The sequence below is a fragment of the Sebastes umbrosus genome, chromosome 16 (genome assembly GCF_015220745.1).
Source record: "Sebastes umbrosus isolate fSebUmb1 chromosome 16, fSebUmb1.pri, whole genome shotgun sequence".
NCBI classification, from domain to species: domain Eukaryota; kingdom Metazoa; phylum Chordata; class Actinopteri; order Perciformes; family Sebastidae; genus Sebastes; species Sebastes umbrosus.
This window is the reverse complement of record NC_051284.1, coordinates 18999809-19019491: the sequence shown is the minus strand read 5'-3', so window position 1 is coordinate 19019491 and position 19683 is coordinate 18999809. Positions and strand designations below refer to the sequence as shown.

The 19683-nt window shown below is 41.3% G+C and overlaps 1 protein-coding gene across 3 annotated transcripts; it reads right to left on the bottom strand.

The window, feature by feature from the left end:
• Positions 1 to 1726: 1726 nt before the first annotated feature.
• Positions 1727 to 17820, bottom strand: e2f2 (E2F transcription factor 2). Of its 3 annotated transcripts, none has more exons than XM_037796771.1 (8): positions 17634 to 17816; positions 16955 to 17268; positions 7475 to 7574; positions 5762 to 5981; positions 4669 to 4830; positions 4427 to 4541; positions 4095 to 4293; positions 1727 to 3737 (listed from the first exon to the last, which is right to left on the bottom strand). In XM_037796771.1, the coding sequence occupies exons 2-8, from the start codon at positions 17252 to 17254 to the stop codon at positions 3463 to 3465; spliced, it is 1371 nt and encodes a 456-aa protein (XP_037652699.1). In that variant the 5' UTR covers positions 17255 to 17268; positions 17634 to 17816; the 3' UTR covers positions 1727 to 3462. The 3 variants fall into 3 exon arrangements, with proteins under 3 accessions (XP_037652699.1, XP_037652700.1, XP_037652701.1); XM_037796772.1 differs by having other exon boundaries at positions 17656 to 17815; XM_037796773.1 differs by having other exon boundaries at positions 4095 to 4290; positions 16955 to 17820.
• Between the last annotated feature and the right edge of the window lie 1863 nt (positions 17821 to 19683).

Here is a 19683-nt window from a genome sequence, read left to right as displayed (position 1 = left end):
GTCTGTTGTTTATATAGCATGTAAACCACACAGTCAAAGTGGCTATGTATGTGTACGCGGTGTCTGACATTTCAGTTTATCACCTCTTGTTAAACACACGAGCTGTTGAGCGCAACATCTGTTAATAGACACTTAAGCGCTAATAGACACCTGATGTTGGTTCAGAGGTAAACAGCCACACGAGTTCGCAGAAATCTGGTGCATGAGGAGGCAGTTTCTTTGTGGGGGTTAAAAAAAAGGCTTGTACAAGCTGTTTTTTGCTCCTCACTTCAGCTGTGTTTGCAACATGTGGCGACCATAATAAATGTGTGTTTGCTGTTGTCAGACACTAATAGTTTGCTATAGTTTTAAGGCCATACACTTTAGGTCCACTATAAAATTACTTCAGGAAGAACTGAGCATGTTGAGCTCCTTTTTTTCAGAGCAAAGGAAAAATGAGCTTAGACAGTCATTCCAAAAGAGCAGCCAGTGAACATTGTATCCTCCTCTTCACATTGTGTAATATCGAACAAAAACATGCAAATCTATATAGATGTATATCTTTTATATCTATTAGTAAATCTGGGATGTGTCTCCTTGCGAAAGTCTCCCCCCCCCAGCCCCCCAGAACACATTAGCACTTTTCAACAGTGACCCACTGACCTTTGACCTCCTGGGCGTCCACTCCCTTTTGTGAGCTTGTTTCCAAAGCAACCAACTCACAAAGAATGATGGGTGGCTTTTTGTCTACCTGTCTGAATGTGTTTATAGCTCATTCAGTGTTATTGTCGCTCTTCGTGTCGACCTATTCTCTCTCCTCTGGGAATGTCACTTCCTATTAAGTCACTATCCTCAGTGGTCATACCCTTGCTGGTTTCCTATTATGGGTTTCGAAAATGAAAATGAAATCTCTTATGTTAGTGAATTTTCCAGCAAGAGTCATATTAAAGGTAGGGTCGGTAATGCTGAGAAGCTAGCAAGAGTACACTCGATTTTAAAAATGATCCAATTGAAAAACCGAGCCCAGTGTTGCCAACTCTTTTCCAATGAAAGTAGCAGCACTATAGCTCCAAAAGTCCCTAAATCTAGCGAGGAACTTGCCAAGTCAGCAACACCGGCAGTCTGTCCCTTCAGACCTCCCTCCAAAGCCACTTCCCCAAAATTATCTTCATGAACGTAAACAACAAACATATTGTTAGTTCTCACAGCTGTGGAAGAATTCGATGACTTGCAGTTAGTGTTGGGTCTAGAATGTAGCCCGCAATTTAGTAAACTCTCATGAGATGGTTAAGGTTAAGCATTGTCCTCGAATGGTTAAGGTTAAGATAAGTCGTCGGGCAGCGAGTCTCACAAGAGTTTTGCATGTTTTTTTACAAGTTTTCGCGATTCTTCTAGACACAACCCGCAATTAGTTCAGTAATTTCATTCGGGCTGAATGAAATGACTGGACGGGTTTATTACAGTCCTGCGACAGCCACAGATACCAGATTTTCCTCTTTTTTTCTGTCAGAGCATTTGATTTATTGACTGCTGTCGGTATGTAAAAAGAATTTCAACAAATATAACAAAAACTGTCTTTGAACAGCACCACCCTACAGGCTTGGAGAAAAAATGCATAAAGATTGGATGTATTTCCACGGCAGTTTTGTTGAAAAAATGTTTGCTGGGAAGAACTACATTAAAACATTTTTACATGAGCTCCAGGTTTCTGACACGACAAGTGAGTAAAATAAAAAATGGAGCACAGTTCCAAGTGTAAACCATGGCTTCGGAATTTATTCAATCATTTCAAACAGACCACACAATATTACAAAATATTAAGTGCCGCATGTCATAGAAAAACAGCCTTCTGTAAAAAGGCTTTCAAAAAATTCAGAAATAATAGGTATAAATACAAAACAAACTATGTACAAATACCAGAAAAATAATGCTCATTAAAAAAAAAAAACCTACAAATTCTGAATTCACATTCTCTAATCTATATTGTAAAAACTCACACACAAACACACCATGACACCAATTTCCCAAGCTGTCAAATACACACGCAAACACACATTTTCAAGTTTTGTTAGGACAGGACACTTAGCTTATCTCTGCAGTGTAGAGGGAAAGCCAACAAAATACATCAGCATGAAAAAATTCAAATTTCCAAATGTCTAGAACGCTTCGAAAAAAGAAAAAACTTTGAACAGATAAAAGTCACACAGCTGCTCTGACCTCGGGTGCATGTCTTTGACATGTGAAACTGTTGCACCAACACGTGGGAAAGCATTCATGGGCTTGAAATTTGAACGGTAAACATATTCTTGTTTCTGTTGCTGCTAGATCAACAGACTTCAGAACAAGAGGAAAAGCAAATCGCTACTCTAATTAAACCTTAATTACATCAATTACCCCCCCCCTTCCGCAACACCTGCAACACAGATCCTGCATTTCATTTATTTTGTGTTATTTCCTCAGAAATACAATAGTAGTTTCACACTACTAAATCAAAAAATCAGCAAATCAGCAAACTCCTATCAACAGAGGAGCACCTGGATTTGAAATAAAGCTGCCAAACAAACAAGAACTCTTGCTCAGTCTGAGATTGTGTGTGTGTTCACTTAATATCAGTCATTAACTCTGGATGTGGGTCAACTATCGGGTGTCAGAAGCTACCGTTCCCATTTTGGCACACGACGCAGCACCAAACAGGTACAAGCCACATAAAGCTTAAGGCAGGAGAGCGCGAACCTGATCAGATAGAAGCAACATGACCTCAAAAAATTTCAGATTTCACGCGATACTGCGTGTTCAGGCCGTAGATGCTTGTGGATCTACGAGGACCGGGATTATTCACAGTTTAATTTGGTCAGTGTTGAAGATAAGACTTTAAAAACACACCCTGTGTATGGTTCTTGGTGGCTTTAGCTTACTCTCTTCCAGTGATTGAATCATGTAAAGCTGCATGGCAGTTAAAGCTGACATAATACAAGGCTGCCCCCTACGGGCCAAAGAGTGGCACAAAAACATTTAGACTTTGGAAACAAGGAAGCAAAAGAAAATTCCTGAGTTGTCACACTGTAAACACCGCCTGATAACCAAATGCATCAGATTCTGTTCCCGGGGATGCAATATGCATAATAACTCCTGTGTTTGAGTTGATGAGTTCATACATGTTTGTAGCGCAATCTGAAAATGTGACAGAAAATCCAAAACAATCCCTGCTTTTAAAACAGTGTTTCCTAACGGTTGGAGATTACACATCCGTGTGAATCTCAGCCTCAGCCGACCTCCCAGTTTGATCATTTATTATGTACAAATGATTTTCACTTTAATAAAATACAAAAAGGGGGAAACTCCTCCTTTGGAATCACTGACATTAAAACAGGCAAAGAGTTATGGCTTCATAGTGTAATATTTCCAACCTCGTGAAGGCATTCAATTAAATATTTCCCCTCCTAATCTCCCCCAAATTTTCCTCCCGCCTCCTTCACCCGCACCTCAGCTTTTCAACAGTTCTCCGAGATCATAGGTGTCGAAGAAATCTGACACTCCCTCGCTATCCTCCAGGCTCCACAGGTAGTCGTCGTGGTCCAGAGGCGGAGAGAAACTGACGAAGGGGGTGTTGGGGTCTGGATGGAACGAGGTACAAGGGAGCTGGTCCTCTGTGATCTGGAGCAGGCTGGGGGGCAAACCCAGAAGACGCTCGACGTCCAGCAGGGTGGTGGTGGAGGCTGCATCTGATGAGGTGGCTGGAGCTGCTGTAGATATGTTAGCTGTGGAAAGGAAAAGGACAAAACACAAGTTCATCTTTTAGCCGGTCTCTTGAATGTTGTACATGAATGTTTGGAATTATTAATATATTTTAGTTTGTGTCCTCATAAAAGCCTTCAATTTGACTTTAATCAATTTTAAATACATACAGTGTGTTTTTTCACTTTGGACAGAGCCAGGCTAGCTACATTAAGCTGCTTCTAAAAGCAAAGCAGCTCCCTAAGACCAGTGTATAGGTGCAATCATGGCCCCACACACAATTCATTGTCGGAATAACGTGACTAATCAACCAATTAGCTCTCAGTGTGAGAATAAAGTCCTGATGTACTGGTTATAACCCTACATTAAGCCCCGCTTACATTCAACAGGCTCGTCTTTGATGCTGTAGCTTGGTGGCGCCATTGGGGATGCAGTTGGAGGACCGAGGGGTGGAGGGAACTCCTTTTTGGGGGTGACAGCGCTTTTAACTGGGCTGGCATCTTCAAGACCTTCCTCTGGACACAGGTAGACTTCAATGGGACCATTCTTACTCTTTAAATAGATCTGTAATGAGCCCTGCTGTAAAGGAGAAAGGGAGGAAAAGATCATTTTTAAATATACATATATAATTCTCACAGATTCATTAAATGTATTTTATTTGTCTTTTGGAGAAGTTTAAAATCGGTTTGTTTTTTAAATGTGTTTTTCTCACCCCTGCCGTGTCTGGCACCTCCAGTTTGGTGTCAGCCGGGGCCTTAACGGCAATTACCGTCTGGTCTCTGAGAGTGCCGATGGAGCGGATGTCCTGATATGTCACGTAGCCCAATGTAAAGTGTGTGGTCAAGGGTGATAACAGCAGCAAGTGGATATTTGCATGTGTAACCAAACCAAGAAGACCATCAGAGAACACACTGAACACACACACACACACACACAGCTGGGTGTAAAGGATATCTCTTATTGTCTTCATATTCGGTGAGTTGTTTGAGCTGCGCGGTGCTGGAGTGGATCAGTTCATCCAGAGATCGCTCGACTTTCTCCAGCTCTCCAAGCTCTTTCCTCAGGGCGCAGGCCTTCTCTCCTCCACCTGCACCGCCCTCAAATACATCTCCAACCCTACACATAAACAGAGAAATAAAACAAAACGTGTGATGATCTGATTGCAGTACAAAATTGCAGCTGTCATAACAACTCAAAGACACATGACGTAATAGATAGTAAGCAGTCTACATGGTTCAGTGGAGGCTGTTCAATGTTGTCTAGATATGTTGCAATGTCCCCTAACAGTCACTAGGGGGCAGACAAGCTAAGTGTAAACAGGGATAAATACACTCAGTTGTAGCCACACACAACAGCTTTTCAATTAGGGCTGCAATTATTTTCATTGTCGATTAATCCGTTGTTTATTTAATTGATTAATCGATTAATTGTTTGGTATATAAAATAATGAAAAATGCAGATAAGTGTTTCCCAAAGCCCCAAATTACGTCCTCAAATGTCTTGTTTTGTTCACAACTCAAAGATATTCAGTTTACTGTCATAGAGGAGTAAAGAAACCAGAAAATATTCATATTTAAGAAGCTGGAATCAGAGAATTTTGACTTAATTACTCAAACTGATTAATCGATTATCAAAATAGTTGCCAATAATTTAATAGTTGACAATTAATCAATCATCATTGCAGCTCGAATTACATGATACAGATCTCTCTATTTTTCTCTAAGTGTAAAGCCCTGTTCAGACTTCATCTGTGGGAAAGTCTGTGTTGCTTATCCTGCAATTCCCAGTGAGTATAAATGTTTGGCAGTTGGCTGGAAGATATCAAAGCCTCGTCCGAGCTGTTTGACAGGAGCAAATAAACTGTATGTGATTGTGTTGAGAGATGTGTTTATAGGGCTGAACTGTGGCTGTCATTTGGTCAACAACCGCAAACCGATTATTGTGCGCAGCCCATAGTTTAACCAACACGACTCCGGGGTCTGGAACTCCCACCAAGCATCAACTGTTGGTAAAACTTCTATGTTGGGGGGACCTGTGTTGTACTTACAGCCACTGGATGTTGTTCTTGGACTTCTTTCGGATGAGCTGGACTCCCTCCAGGACGTTGGTGATGTCATAGATGCGTCTCTTCTGGACCTCCAGAACCTCAGTGGCCCAGTTCAGGTCAAGAACTCCATCAGGAGACTCCGCGATCAGACCCACAAATTTCTTGGTCAGCAGGCCCAGGGAGGTGTCGTACCGCGTCCGCTCACCTGGAGACTTTGGAGCTGAGAGCACAGACAAAGGCACGTGAGGAGGGGAGCAGTTAGAAATAAAAGCAGGACCAACAGACAAATGTATTTAACCAAAAATGTAAGCAATCCTGAAAGTAAGTCAAATACAAAGACTATTTACACTGCACTGTATTAGATTTATTTACACTAAACGTTGTTGCAGAGAAATTTAAAATGTTTATAGTTAGGTCTCCTCCCAAGAATTTAAAAGCCGTAAGAAGATAAACATAATAAAGCACATTTTTCTCATATGGATGTGTCCTTTAGCTTAATTCTCGTGTAAATATGACTCATGTAGCATTCTGTGTTTATGATCCTATTCATGGACTGATACCACATCACAGTGACACATCTCTTTAAGCCCAAAGCACATGTCTTTTGGCTGCAGCGAGTCAAACCATGCCGCGCTGATTTGTGTTTCCATTACCAGTTTTAGCAAGCCTTATGCCACGCTGTGCCCGAGATGGAGCATCTCCAGAGTTGGGCCGAAGTGCGCCCGACCCGACGAATCTCCGTGGTTTGAGGTTTAGTGTCTCTCCTGCGTCGCTGTTTCTACTTTCAGATATCTGTTTTATTTGACCGTTTTGCTTTCAGATGTACAGGAGTCGTATTAAGTTGCTGCTAATGAAAACCTAATATTTCCTGATTTTGCTGCTTCATAATGAAAGCTTTTAAATAACAATATAATGGGGGACTTTTATTGTGAAGAATTTATATTTATATTATAGGAAATGAAAATGTTTATCTCCGAATTAGCAATGCTTTGTTAGCGGCCATTCTTAATAAAAAAACAAGTCTACTAATACTGTGGAGAGAGAAAGAGAACAAGCAGCGAAAATAACGGGTTAGGGTAGTGTTTTACTGTGAAGAATACAGGAAATGATTTATCCACCGTTTTACAGCTGCTCCTTCGACCACTACACACACACACACACACACACCTTCAAGCTGCTAGCCCTGTTGTAATGGAGATGTAAATCCCTGCTGTGCTGGGCTGAGTCCAACCGAGTTGAGCTTAGCCAGCACATGTCCCCGAAACTACACCGTCCACCTATCCTTCCTGCTCCCTTTAGACTCGTACCATTGTAAAGAACTATAATTATACAACTTCCTGAGTCTTATCTCTTCGTACTTACAGTATTTTATTGTATTTTATATTGCTCTGCTTTATAATTAAATTGGACTTAATATAACTCTAATGTTGACCGTATTCTACTAATGTTTTTTTTTGTAATTGCCATTTTCCTGTTTTGGTGTTCCTAGAGTGAGTGCATCCTGCTCTCCATGGAGGAATGGTCTCTCTTTGAATTGCCTCTCCCTTGTTCTGTAAACCTGATTTGACTTAAATAGAAGCACTACAAAGATGTTATCAGCACAGATACCACTTCTAGCATTAGAGCAGCGCTAGTATCTACGCACAAAACTCATTACATTACACCACCTCTCTCACATCTATCTCTCCTCTGATCTGTAGTTGGTGTACTCACTTCTTGGACTTGGTATCCTGGCTGCGATGCTGCCTTTGCCTTTTGGTGTGCGGAACTCTGGCAGGTAAAGAGGGTCCTCCAGATCCAGCTTCCTTTTGGCCTAGAGAGGAAAGGAGTTTATGTACATTAGTAAATATAAGAGGGGTGTTTCTTATAGCATTCATTATGACCTCATCATTCTGTCATCATAAGGATATATATATAGTGTGAACATGAGCCCCATTTCAATTCTTTCCTAGACTATATAAACCGTCTTTCATCCTACTTGACACGTTGAAAGTTAAATCATGAGAATGACGTGTGTGGGTCACCGCCAGCCAATCCATGAAACAATGCTGGCAAAAGTGCTAAATAGGGGGTTGTTGAAAAGTGTCGTAAATGTGCCAACGGCCCTCAAGTGCAGGAACAAAGCACCTCCGTCACACTTTCCCAAGCACTTCAAGAGGGGCTGATCTTGCGGGGGCGGATGGGGGGGGGGGGGGAAAGGGGGTGATCGTTTCTCAACCCACCGCCTGCAAAACGCAAGGAAATCCCTGGATTCACTCAATGACCTCTCCTCCCCCCTCCCAAGCCTCACCTACGTCCTCCTTTCCTCCACAGCTTAAACACACTGGTCTCCACACAAACAGATGATTACTTTACTATAACTGCATTGCATCACTCACTAAGACCTGCAGTTTCAATCTGAAGCACACACACACACACACACACACAACCTTTGGACCACAATATAAAACTAAGTACCCTCATGTTTCCATGACCTACATAGGCTCATCATAACAAAAGTGAAAGTCACATGAACCCGGCCTCCCCTCACAGGATTGAGAAATGACCAACTGTCTAGAAAAATGACAAGTGGCGCAAAGTGGCGACACCCTAACATGCTGAATTCTCGCCAGTTAAACGTGAACTCCAACACTATGGACGAGAAAGTTTGCGATCAGTCTGCATTCATTCGTCACGCCGTGCGCCCACACAAGAGCGACTGAGCTAACAAGACGTGGGATTTCAGCTAGGCGTTACCGAGGCCTGCTGGGTAATTTGCCGCATCTGGTTAGGACCTCACCTCAGTCATCTATATGACTGTGTCCTCTCTTATCCGTTCAGCTCTGTATTGTCTCACAAACTGGCCTTTCCTCCGCGTCTCTCTTCGCAAACACTCGGCAACAGTAATCCCTTTTGTCAGCGCAGTGCTTTAGCTAATAGGTTTAGACTTTTTTTTCAGAGACGGAAAAAAGTGCTGAATTGACTTGACCATGTGTGGATGCGCCTGTGTGAGTGTGTGGATAATGAAGGCTGCTATTGTCCCAGTGTGCTCCCTGACATGTCCACCTGTTGACTGGCGACATCTGGAGCAAGCACTGCAAGTGCACGTGCTGCTGGCGGGGCAGCTTTTAATCCCGAACCTACGGCGTATAGGCGGCCATGCAGTAACTTAGAACACACTCAGGTCAGTGACCAACTACTCCTGAACAAAATGGTGACTGTTAGCATTTATTTATGGGATTAAAAGCTGTGTTTTTGTTGGCTCACAGTAGCTGCCAAACACCAGGGGTCACAGAGAGGAATGAAATACCGGTTTGAGTGTCTACAAGCAGTGACAGTTGTAGTGAAGACAGAGAGGAGATCTGTCTGGTTTTACTCGATTGCCCAATTCCTCCAGCAGAAGTGAGTACTGTATAAAAAGAGAGCCGCCTTGACATTAGCATAAAGTAGGGCTGTCAAAGTTAATGTGATAGTAACACGTTTGTGGGCTCAGTTTCAAAGCTAGAGTGATCATATGGTATCACATGAAACTAGAAAAACCTAAGGAATCCATTGCTACAAACCATGTCCTACTGGTTTGTCGCAAAGGAGGCTAAATAACGCTCCAAACTTACGCTACATTTTGGTGAGGAAAAACTGGCATGGCCATTTTGAAAGGGGTCCCTTGACCTTTGACCTCAAGATATGTGAACGAAAACAGGTTCTATGGGTACCCACGAGTCTCCCCTTTACAGACATGCCCACTTTATGATAAACACATGCAGTTTGGAGCAGGTCATAGTCAAGTCAGCACACTGACACACTGACAGCTGTTGTTGTCTGTTGGGCTGCAGTTTGCCATGTTATGATTTGAGCATATTTCTTATGCTAAATGTAGTACCTGTGAAGGTTTCTGGACAAAATGTGTCATTCTTTTGTGTTGTTAATTAATTTCCAATAATAAATATATACATACATTAGCATAAAGATAGCATATTTTCCCACTGCCATGTTGATAAGAGTGTTAAATACTTGAAAAGTCTCCTTTTAAGGTACATTTTGAATAGATAAAAAAGGTGCTATTAATTTACGATTAATCGTGATTGAATATTTTTAATGGATTGACAGCCCTAGAATAAAGTTAACTTCCATGAGCTAAATGTACAGATCAAGCTGCACCATGTCTACATGTTTCAGGCCTGTAGATCTGAGAGTCACAGGTAGTAGGGGTGTAAGAAAATATTGAAAAACTTGAGTATTGCAATATTATGTTTTGTGACACTGTATCGATTCTCAAAAACACTGTATTGATTTTTAATTAACAGTTTACATGCAAAGACTCATGGCAGACAGTGGTCCAGATTGCACAAAAGTAGTGCTATGATGTTGGATGTTACTGTGATAAATTCAAATGCAGATCACACAGATTGTGTGGTGGTGTGTTCTTATACTATGACAGTTTTCCTAAAAAATGGCAATATATCAGCCTTGCTTAAGTATCCCTATATATCGCAATATATTGAATCGTAACTCCTGTATCATGACGAGGTTTCGTATCGCAAGATTTCTTGACAATACACAGCCCTAACAGGCCTGGTGACATGTTGTAAGAGGGAACCAACGGTTTCACCCTGCAGCTGTATGGGTGAGGGTGGGGGCTTGGGTGCTCCCTTTTTTGCATAAGGGATTTCTCTAGTGAGTCAACGGTATTACGCAAACAGCGTCTCATGTAGTGGAAAGACAGGCTGTGGATTTTATAGGCAAGCACACAGGTGTGCTGCTCGAGAGCATATCAGGACACACGAAACATCTTGAAAGACTAAATCTGAACATTTGGATCAGTCTTAGACAGAAAGCTGGACATTGCGTGCTTTGCAATTATTATATTAAGTACACAATTTAATATCAGTTCCTGTGCAGCAAGCCACTGTTTAGAGAGGAACTGCTGTGAGAGGAAATGGGAAAGGCCTGAGCCAAATCATCCACTCCTATTAGCTCTTTATCTCCAACTCGCCTGCCCAGTTACACCCAAAGCACCGCCACAAGTGGCTTCTTCTGTTTGCTGCACATTCTTCGGCTGATTCCTGCCGCTGCTGTCGTGAAATCTCCACAGTGGCGCTTCACACACATAAAGTCACAGTCACGTGAAGGACTTCTGCAGTCGGGTTTCTCTTCAAACCAACAAACCTGGTTGGTCAGGTTGCATGGGACTCAGATTCCATTCAAGCCAAGGGCAAGTTACAGTACGCCTGCTCCTGTGTACACAAACCCCTCACTACCACACCCTAAGAGAGTCAAAAGAAAAACAATGCCTGCATTGCTGATGAGATTGTCAACGTGGCTCTCAAGAGGTAAAAGAGAAGGGTGGATCTGCCCATTTGGGTTGATGGTGGAGAGACAGAGAGTGGGGGGGAAGCTGCTTTGAAATGCAAAACTTCCCCCTATTGAGGACATTCTGCTCCAGGGCCAGCGCTGGCCCGAGGCCGGGGTAAAACGAGGTGAATGAGAGGGAATGGAGAAGCATACAGTTGGCAGTGTGGCCAATGTCACACCCGGGTGTCAGCAGCCTGAATGGGGGCTCCGAGAAGAATCTCTTGAACCACAAGGTGATTGATGGCGTCACTGGAAGTCATAAGAAAAGAGGTTTGTTTTCCCACAAAGTGGCAGAAAGAGTAATTCATAAAGCGCACATCAATGCTGATGCAGTTTTGGCGGATTGCGCACATTCCAGGAAAATATGGGAACACACACATGTGACATAAGCAGGGAATAAGTGAGACATTGTTTTCTGGTGGACATTATGCAGATGCATCTCGTTGCCAGACTGACATTTGGCTGTTGTAAATGTGGCTTGTTGTATCTGAAATACACAAATTCATCTGTTTGCTTTGAGGTTGAGAACGCAGCCGTCATAAGGGTCTTCCACACGGCATGTTCAGGGACTGGGACTGTTGCGCCGTTATTCCGCCTCGCTGTTCTGTATAGAAGGTACGGAGACGGAATAGGGGGGCAGAGCATGGATGTATAAAGAGAACTGGTTCATTCTTATGAGAGTTGCTCAATGAAGCCAAAATGGCTCGACTGCCGAGTAACCGGATCATCCGGTGATCTTCCGTATCCGTTGGGCCCATAGAGCAGGCGCAGTAGCGTTTCATTTAACCCTGCCTCCCATCCCTCGGTCCAGCCTCGGTCTGGGTCTCATTCACATGACCGGAGGAAGGGAAATATCTCCGGATTCGGCTATTAGTGCATTTTACAACTTTTAGGACTTAATGATGTAAATACGGGCTATTCAAGAGTTGATTTACCTCAAAATAAAGACTTCCGGATGTCCCTTTCCCAATGTAAGTCTATGGGAAGAAGTCTTTTTGGGCCCAACGGCATCATGTGACCGACATGGAACTACCGCCGTTTGCCCACTACAAAAATTAGTTTCACAGCCTGGCGCACTTCCTGGGGGCTTGGGACAGAGTTATTCTGCCGCTGAAGTATTCACAGAGCAGAGCTGACATCTGTGTAAGCCGGCATGGCGAAACTACACGCACAACGTAGTAGACGCCAACGCTGTTATGTTAAACATCCCTGCTCTTTTGCTCCTGTAATAACGGCATGCTATCTGAAATCACACACCGGGGCTGCATTATTGTTAAAGTATAAAAAAGCAAACCCAGAGTAATAGCGGACCTTTTTCACGTCAGTATTGCATACTCTGTGTGTGAAAGGGGGCTACATAGAGAAAGGGCTTCCCTGGACTTTGGAGGGAGGTCTGAATCCTGTAGCACATTTACACCACTATCAATCCGAAAAGGAAACAAGAGTGACACAACATTATCAGCAGTTTACACACCCTGGTTAAAAGTCACATGACAGTCACTGATACACTGCCTTTTTACTACAGTCAGCATGATTAATAAGTAAAGACGAGAGCTCTGCAGCTCAAGTTAACTTCATTCAAACATCAACTTTTTCGACAGCACGTGCCCCACGAGTAACCTTTTCGAGCGTGGGATCATGCACATATAGATGAGTACTTAAAGGAACTCAAGCTTTCATGCTGAGCCAAGCATCCTGCTACCAGTGGTTACTGTAGTGTTGTTTAAGCTGAAGGAAGTGAGCTGTACATGAAGAAGCAACACTTCCTGTAAACATAAGACCCATGACTGCACATGCAATGCAGCTGCTGTGTCAGCAAGACTCTCTATAGTCACCTATTTTCCACTTTAAACATAATCATAATAACGGCATCTATTGCATCTATTGTAATGTAATGTACAGCTAATGTAAAGTGACAACAGGTTTTGTGAAACCAGATTATTTATTTTTAGTGCATACCAGGTGCAGGGGTGATGCTCTGTGGCTGAAAACTGAAGCTCGCCTTAATTTGGATGCTGTTCTGTTGTGCATCTAAATCTCTGTATTTAAAGAATCTGCAGGGGACAATATATTACAGCATTTGGGTCATGACCCTAAAAACACACGGCAGGTGCAGCCATCGGTAATTTAGAAATACAGATCAGTGTCAGAGACTAGAACACTCTCAAAAAAACTCCAGAAAAAAATCTAATGGCTACCTCTGAGTATTCAAGACAAATGCAAGTCTCCTCACATGAAAAGAAAGAATAAAAAGAGGAAGCTGCGACATCATCACCTTAGATGTTTTTGAGGCAGGGTAGAAGGAAGCAAGGAAAAAGCTTAAAGATCCTTCCTTTAGAGAAGAGAACCAAATGGGATTACTAGGATTAATGTTTCTTTAGTTTTTGTTTTTAATGATATGAACAGGCCCATCACCTTCTTGTAGCATGTGTGGTCTTTTCCCCTGTAGAATTGAAAGTTTACTTAATTTACTGAAATGGGCGGAGGGAAGTTTCATAATCGTGGGAAACTGCGACTTTTGAAACCTGCTGTGCAATTTCAAAAGTGCATCACTAGCTCTTTCCTACCTCAACTGAGATCTCTTATGACAATGTGTAACAATAACTAAGAAACACCTTGCTTTTCTTCAAAAACAGATGTTAATGTGGTCGCAAAAAATCCAAACGCACGTACGTACGTGATGCATGCATGGCAGAGAGAAAAAGAAAGAAAGGACAACAGCGTTATCAGTGACTAAACACACTCAGCACTCTGGCTCCCTATCAGCAACATGTCACCATCCTCTGATGATTGCGTAGCAGTATATGTGTAATAAACCCTATCACCACCAAATCCAAGACACTCTGTATAAGCCTGGGCCAGTCACATTAATTGGTCTTATAATGCTGGATTAAAAGGGGGAAAAACACATTTACAAGTCAGAAAACTAAATGGAGAAATCTAACATGTGACATGTACAAATCCAAGTATACTCGAACCGCAATTAAGTTTACCTTGGCATATGATAAGCCAGGTGGTAGCCTCTTCCTCACTTTACTTATGTCTAATCCTCTTGAAGGGCCTATTAGGAGCACATGCCCCAAGGGCATGGGGTTAACATGAGATTTGGAGGCCCTGTACGCACTCTAACCCTCTATCCCCCTAACCCCCTAACCCATTTAGCCTTACTGCAATTCACTAACTCTACAAGACGGCAAGGCTGGCTGGCTGGCTAGAAAGAAGAGACCGAATCTAACAAGCAACAGCAGGTGTGGAGCACTAACACGTTGCCGAGTGCGATCAAATCCTCTCAGATCATAAAGAGTTTCAAATAATCCTTCAGGAATAGGGAAGCATACTGTTTGTACATGGCAGGAATACCACATGTACAAATATGTTTTCTTTGTGTTTCTAAGAGCTCTTTTCTCCTGAGCATACACACATCAGCTCTCAGGAAAGCACACCAGTTGTCCGGTATTGACCTCTGACCTCCACCTCCTTCCTACACTGATATGAAACTGGTTACATAGGTCCTGTATCACCTCAATGACAGGTGCAGTTGGAGCAGATGTCATAGGGGCGTAATCACGAAAAAAGCTGTCCAAATACAAGTGTTACTAATGACTCCAACCCATCTTATGACAGAAACTTTGGGGGGGCAGTAGCTCAGTATGTAGGGATTTGGCTTGGGAACCAGAGGGTCGCTGGACGGACCAAATACAGACTGTGGACTGGTAGGGGTGTAAGAACACATCGGAAAAATCTAATATTGTGATATTATGTTTTGTGATACTATATAGATTCTCAAAAATACTATTGATTACATGCAAAGATTAACTCAGCCAATGCTTTACTTCATTTGCAAGGAGATGCGCCCTCTCAAAGTAGTGCCATGACGTTGGATTTTACAGGTACTGTGATAAATTCAAATGCAGATACCGCTGCTCTGTTACTCAGATTTTATGCATATAGTGATATGTTCTTTATACTATGACAGTTTTCCGAAAATTTATAATATATCGCCTTGCTTACAGTATCGCAATATATTGAATCGTAACCCCGGTATCGTGATACATATTGTATCGCCAGATTCTTGCCGATACACAGCCCTATGGACTGGTAGCTGGAGAGGTGCCAGTTCACCTCTCGGGCACTGCTGAGCTGCCCATGAGCAAAGCACCGGACCTCCAAACTGCTCTCCGGGCGCTATTTAATGGCTGCCCACTGCTCCTAGTAATAGGATGGGTTAAATGCAGAGAGTAAATTTCACTAAGTACAAAAAACAATGTGTGAAAAGAAAAGAAAAGCTGATTTCAGGTGCATTTCTTCTCCAATTAGAGCTGATTTTTAGCTCGCAAAAGGGTTAATAGGACGGTAAAAATGCTGTGTTTACATTAATGTCTGCCACCAGGCTGGTGGTCATTGTTTGATTGTGTAAAAGCTGGCTATATCCCACTGTGGAGGCCACTCATCCTTCCTTTTCACAAGCTAGGGGCCCCAAACACTCTCTATCAACTACCCCCCCCCCCCTCCTCCTTTCACCAAAACCATCAAACACACATTTACACACACATCGTCTGGTCTTCTTGCTTGTCTAGCTACAGCTGGACTGCGGGGGGAAAGATGTCACACTTAACATGGTATAAATATATGTATGTATACATCCGTTTCTGGACGCATGTGTACATTTATACACATTTATGTATATATACTGCATATTTTGTTTTATCAACTTGTCCTACCATTTGACCACTTTTATTATTATTGATATGTTCTGTGATGTTGTGTTTTATCAGTTACCATATCTTTTACTTTATTTATCTGCTTTTATTGTCTTGTGAAGAACTTTGTAACATCTGTTTTGAGAAGTGCTATATAAATAAATGTATTATTATTATTATTATTATTATTATTAACATGGCTGGCAAAGGGGACACACACCATTCATACACTGTTAAGAAATTCCCAGTAAAATAACAGTAAAGAACTGGCAGCAGGGTTGCCTTTATGTTACTGTAAAATTAACATAATTATACTGAAATTTACAGCTTTGTACTGTTAATGAAAAATACAGTATTGAACTATTTTTTTTTATAAAATTCACAGTATTTCACAGTTAATTTACTGTTTAAAGATACATTATATAGCTGTTTTTCACCTTTCTTTTACATATTCTTACTGATTTTGTTTTAATGCACTATTTAGGTTGTATTTTTTACATACATTTTAATAAACATTATTTTTTTGCCTAGATGAATAGACTTAGCAGGTTACAGACATAGGAATAGTCACACTAAATACAATTAAAGGCACTTGTTAGGAAAAAGGCTATAATAGACGTATTGACATTTTGTCTGTCTATAGCTGGCTACAAGCACAGAATGCAAACCATAACAACATGTGAGTGAAGAACAATAAAGCTAATTCACTGATTTTCCAATCATGTACAATGTACAAGCCTCACATGTGCAGATAGAGGTCCCAGAATTAAAAAAAATACTGCATGAAACTGTTACTGATGATCCTTTAGACAGCTGATCAGCAGTAAAGTGCTGTTTTTTTTAAGAATGCATTATAGTTCAGTTAAAAAACAGGTTTTCTTTTGTATTAACAGTAAAGCACTGTTTTTAGCAATAACAGGTTAATACTGTTGAAATCCTGCTGTAAATTAACAGCAATTGTTTACAGTGTACACACATCCAGCATCAGCAGCAGCAGTCACAGTGGCTCCTCTGTGGCTTATCATGTCAAAACATATTTGCAGCTACATATGCATACCAATGGAAATCAATACGCCCACTGTACTGGACTGGACACACTTTTGTATTATGCATTTTTTGTAGTGTGTGTGTGTGTGTGTGTGTGTGTTTGATGATTCCTTACCGGCAGTCTGCCTGAGGATGATCTGATGGGTTTATTAGCCTCTGGTCCGTGGGGGGTTGAGTACAGGCTGTTGTTGGCTCTTTGTTCGGCCACCGCGGTGTTGCAGATCTGGGTGAAGTAGCCGGCCGGTACCGAGCTCATCGGTGGACTGGACAACCCGGTGCTGAAGAACAACTCGGTCTTCACTCCTCCACTGGTGGACAAAACCTTCATCTGCTTCTGCTGCTGGGGAGGGCAAGGAAGTCCCACTACTACCGGCCGACCCGGAGCCGGAGAGACGCCTTTAGGCATCCGCATCATTTTACCTGAGTTAACTAAATATAATATAATATAATATTGGTCAAGCTGCGAGCTATAGCACGAGAAATGCTATGCTAAATAAAAAAATAAATAAACCTTGTTAGTAGCAAGTTGCTGCTGCTATAGGCTTAATATGAACATGTATTTAATAATAACAAAAAGAGGCACTCATGCAGCTGAAATCAACCTATTAAATGCAAAATGCATGTGTTAAATTGTGTATTTTCTAGTAGTATTAGTCAGCAGACTAGTTGGTGTTGTTATCCTTTGTCCGGTAACAAAGTGGAGAGGAAAACTTACCCTACAAGTTACAAAAAAAAACTGCAGGTTTAAATAAATAATCTACTTCAAAAACATCCAGTACTTTAAAGTCCAGTACCAGAAGTGGGTCCAGGACTCACTTGAGATCAGGTTTTACAGGTTTACAGGTTAGTAATGAGTCCCTCTGATGCGGAGTCTGTCTGTGTGTGACTCCTGTCCGTCCACCTCACAGCTCAGCTTCTCCAATACAACAGGACAAGAGCTGGGAAAGGAACAGCTTCTTTTTTTTTTTTTACCGCCAAACTTCGTCCCGCGAAATTCGGATCTCCCGCGGTTAGAACTCGCCGCTGATTGGCTGCCGGCACGTTCGGCTTGTTTCAGATTTGCATAAAACTGTTGTACGCTGGATGGGGCTGGTTTTTCTTAAAGGGACAGTAGCGTCATTTCGGGACATCATGTTCTTTTATTACCAGGGCTGGAGTTGCAGACAATGACCTCCTATTTTTTTTATATTGAATAAGTCCAAGCCTATATAATCAGACATATAATAATACAGTTGTAACTTTGTTGTTACCACATTTTTTTGTGGTTACAGGCTATGAAAAGCATCAATTTCACCCATATTTTGTATCATATTGAGTAAACTAAGCTTCTATTCAATTTCAAATATGGAAAATCACAAGGACATAATGTTCTTTTATTACCAGGGCTGGAGTTGCTGACAATGACCTCCTCTATTATTTTATATTGAATAAGTCCAAGCCTATATAATCAGATATATAATAATACGGTTGTAGCTTTGTTGTTACCACACTTTTTGTACGGGTTACAGGCTATGAAAAGCATCAATTTCACCCATATTTTGTATCATATAGAGTAAACTAAGCTTCTATTCAATTTCAAATATGGAAAATTACAAGAATATTATGTACAAAACATTTAGACTTTCCTATTTGCATCAACAAAATTGTGATATTTGAAAATTAAAAGTGTATATTAATCGACGGAAATAAAAAATACAACCTGACCTGAAAACATTTAAATGAAAAGGTGAAACACTGGCTGAAACTAAACCAAACCTGTGAACGCTGATTGGGAGCATACATATGTAAATTGATTGTAATGTATGATGTTGTATTATGTGTTTTTTTATGTATGATGTGGTATTATATATTTATTTTTTTTCTAACCATGGACATGGTCTGAAAATTATCTACGGCTAGAAATCCTATACTTTGCATCGGTCACACTTTAATCAAGTGTAACAATGCCTAAATGTATTGTTCCTGTCAAATAAATTATTATTATTATTAATATTAATAATAATAATAATAATAATAATAATAATCATGAGTTAGATCTAGCCTCAGTGAAGAAGTTTATCAATCAGATAACATGCATATATTTTAATAGTGAGTAACTGTTTTTATCTTTGGAGACACTTCAGTTAAAATTTAAGGGAAATGTTAGATCAATAAAGATAATATGTAATTTTGAATAAAAAATATTTCCATGGATCATTTCTATAGTAGGAAAGGAACCATTTCATTGTTTACATGGGAACACATACAGTATATCCGTCTTGATGAAAGTGTTTCGTGGCCTGCATGGTGCAAGGTGTTGCTGGGGATGGTTTGTACATGATAATTGGATTCATTCAGCACCACTCTTGCTTATTGGCTCAGAGGAGATATTGAAAGAAAACAACCCCTCCCCCATCCACAGCGACAAGACCCAAGCCATATGACTTGACCCCCATTGGCCAAGGCGACGCAGACTCCCATCCAAAGCAAGCCCTATTGTCATGCCTCGATATGAACTTTTCATCATCATTTCAAATCACGAAATCTAAAAATGTTCTGAATGCAAGACAAGTGCTTTATTTACTCAATACAGCACCAAATTACTTTATATACATAAAGGGTCAAGGGTGAGGGGAAAAAGCTGACACAGTTGCTTACTTAGCTTATTACACTGGATTAGATGAGATAATTCCGAATTGTCTGGTGGTTGAGACATTTGCTTTGTATATCACGTGATATTGCAACATTAAACTGATGTCAGAGACTAGAATTACTGGCAGAATTGTAATTGTGACTCCATATAGTGCAACTTGAACCATCTCCACCCTCTGTTCCTTCCTCTTTCATACCAAACTACAAAAAGCA

Bases quoted from the DNA above. Each gene is read 5' to 3' on its own strand.
- e2f2 (XM_037796771.1), bottom strand. From the start codon at position 17,254: ATGATGCGGATGCCTAAAGGCGTCTCTCCGGCTCCGGGTCGGCCGGTA. The intron at 4,542-4,668 runs ATATCCTTTACA...CACACACTTTAC, and splicing joins GAATATGAAGACAATAAGAG to ATTGGGCTACGTGACATATC. The intron at 4,294-4,426 runs GTGAGAAAAACA...TCTCCTTTACAG, and splicing joins AGGTGCCAGACACGGCAGGG to CAGGGCTCATTACAGATCTA.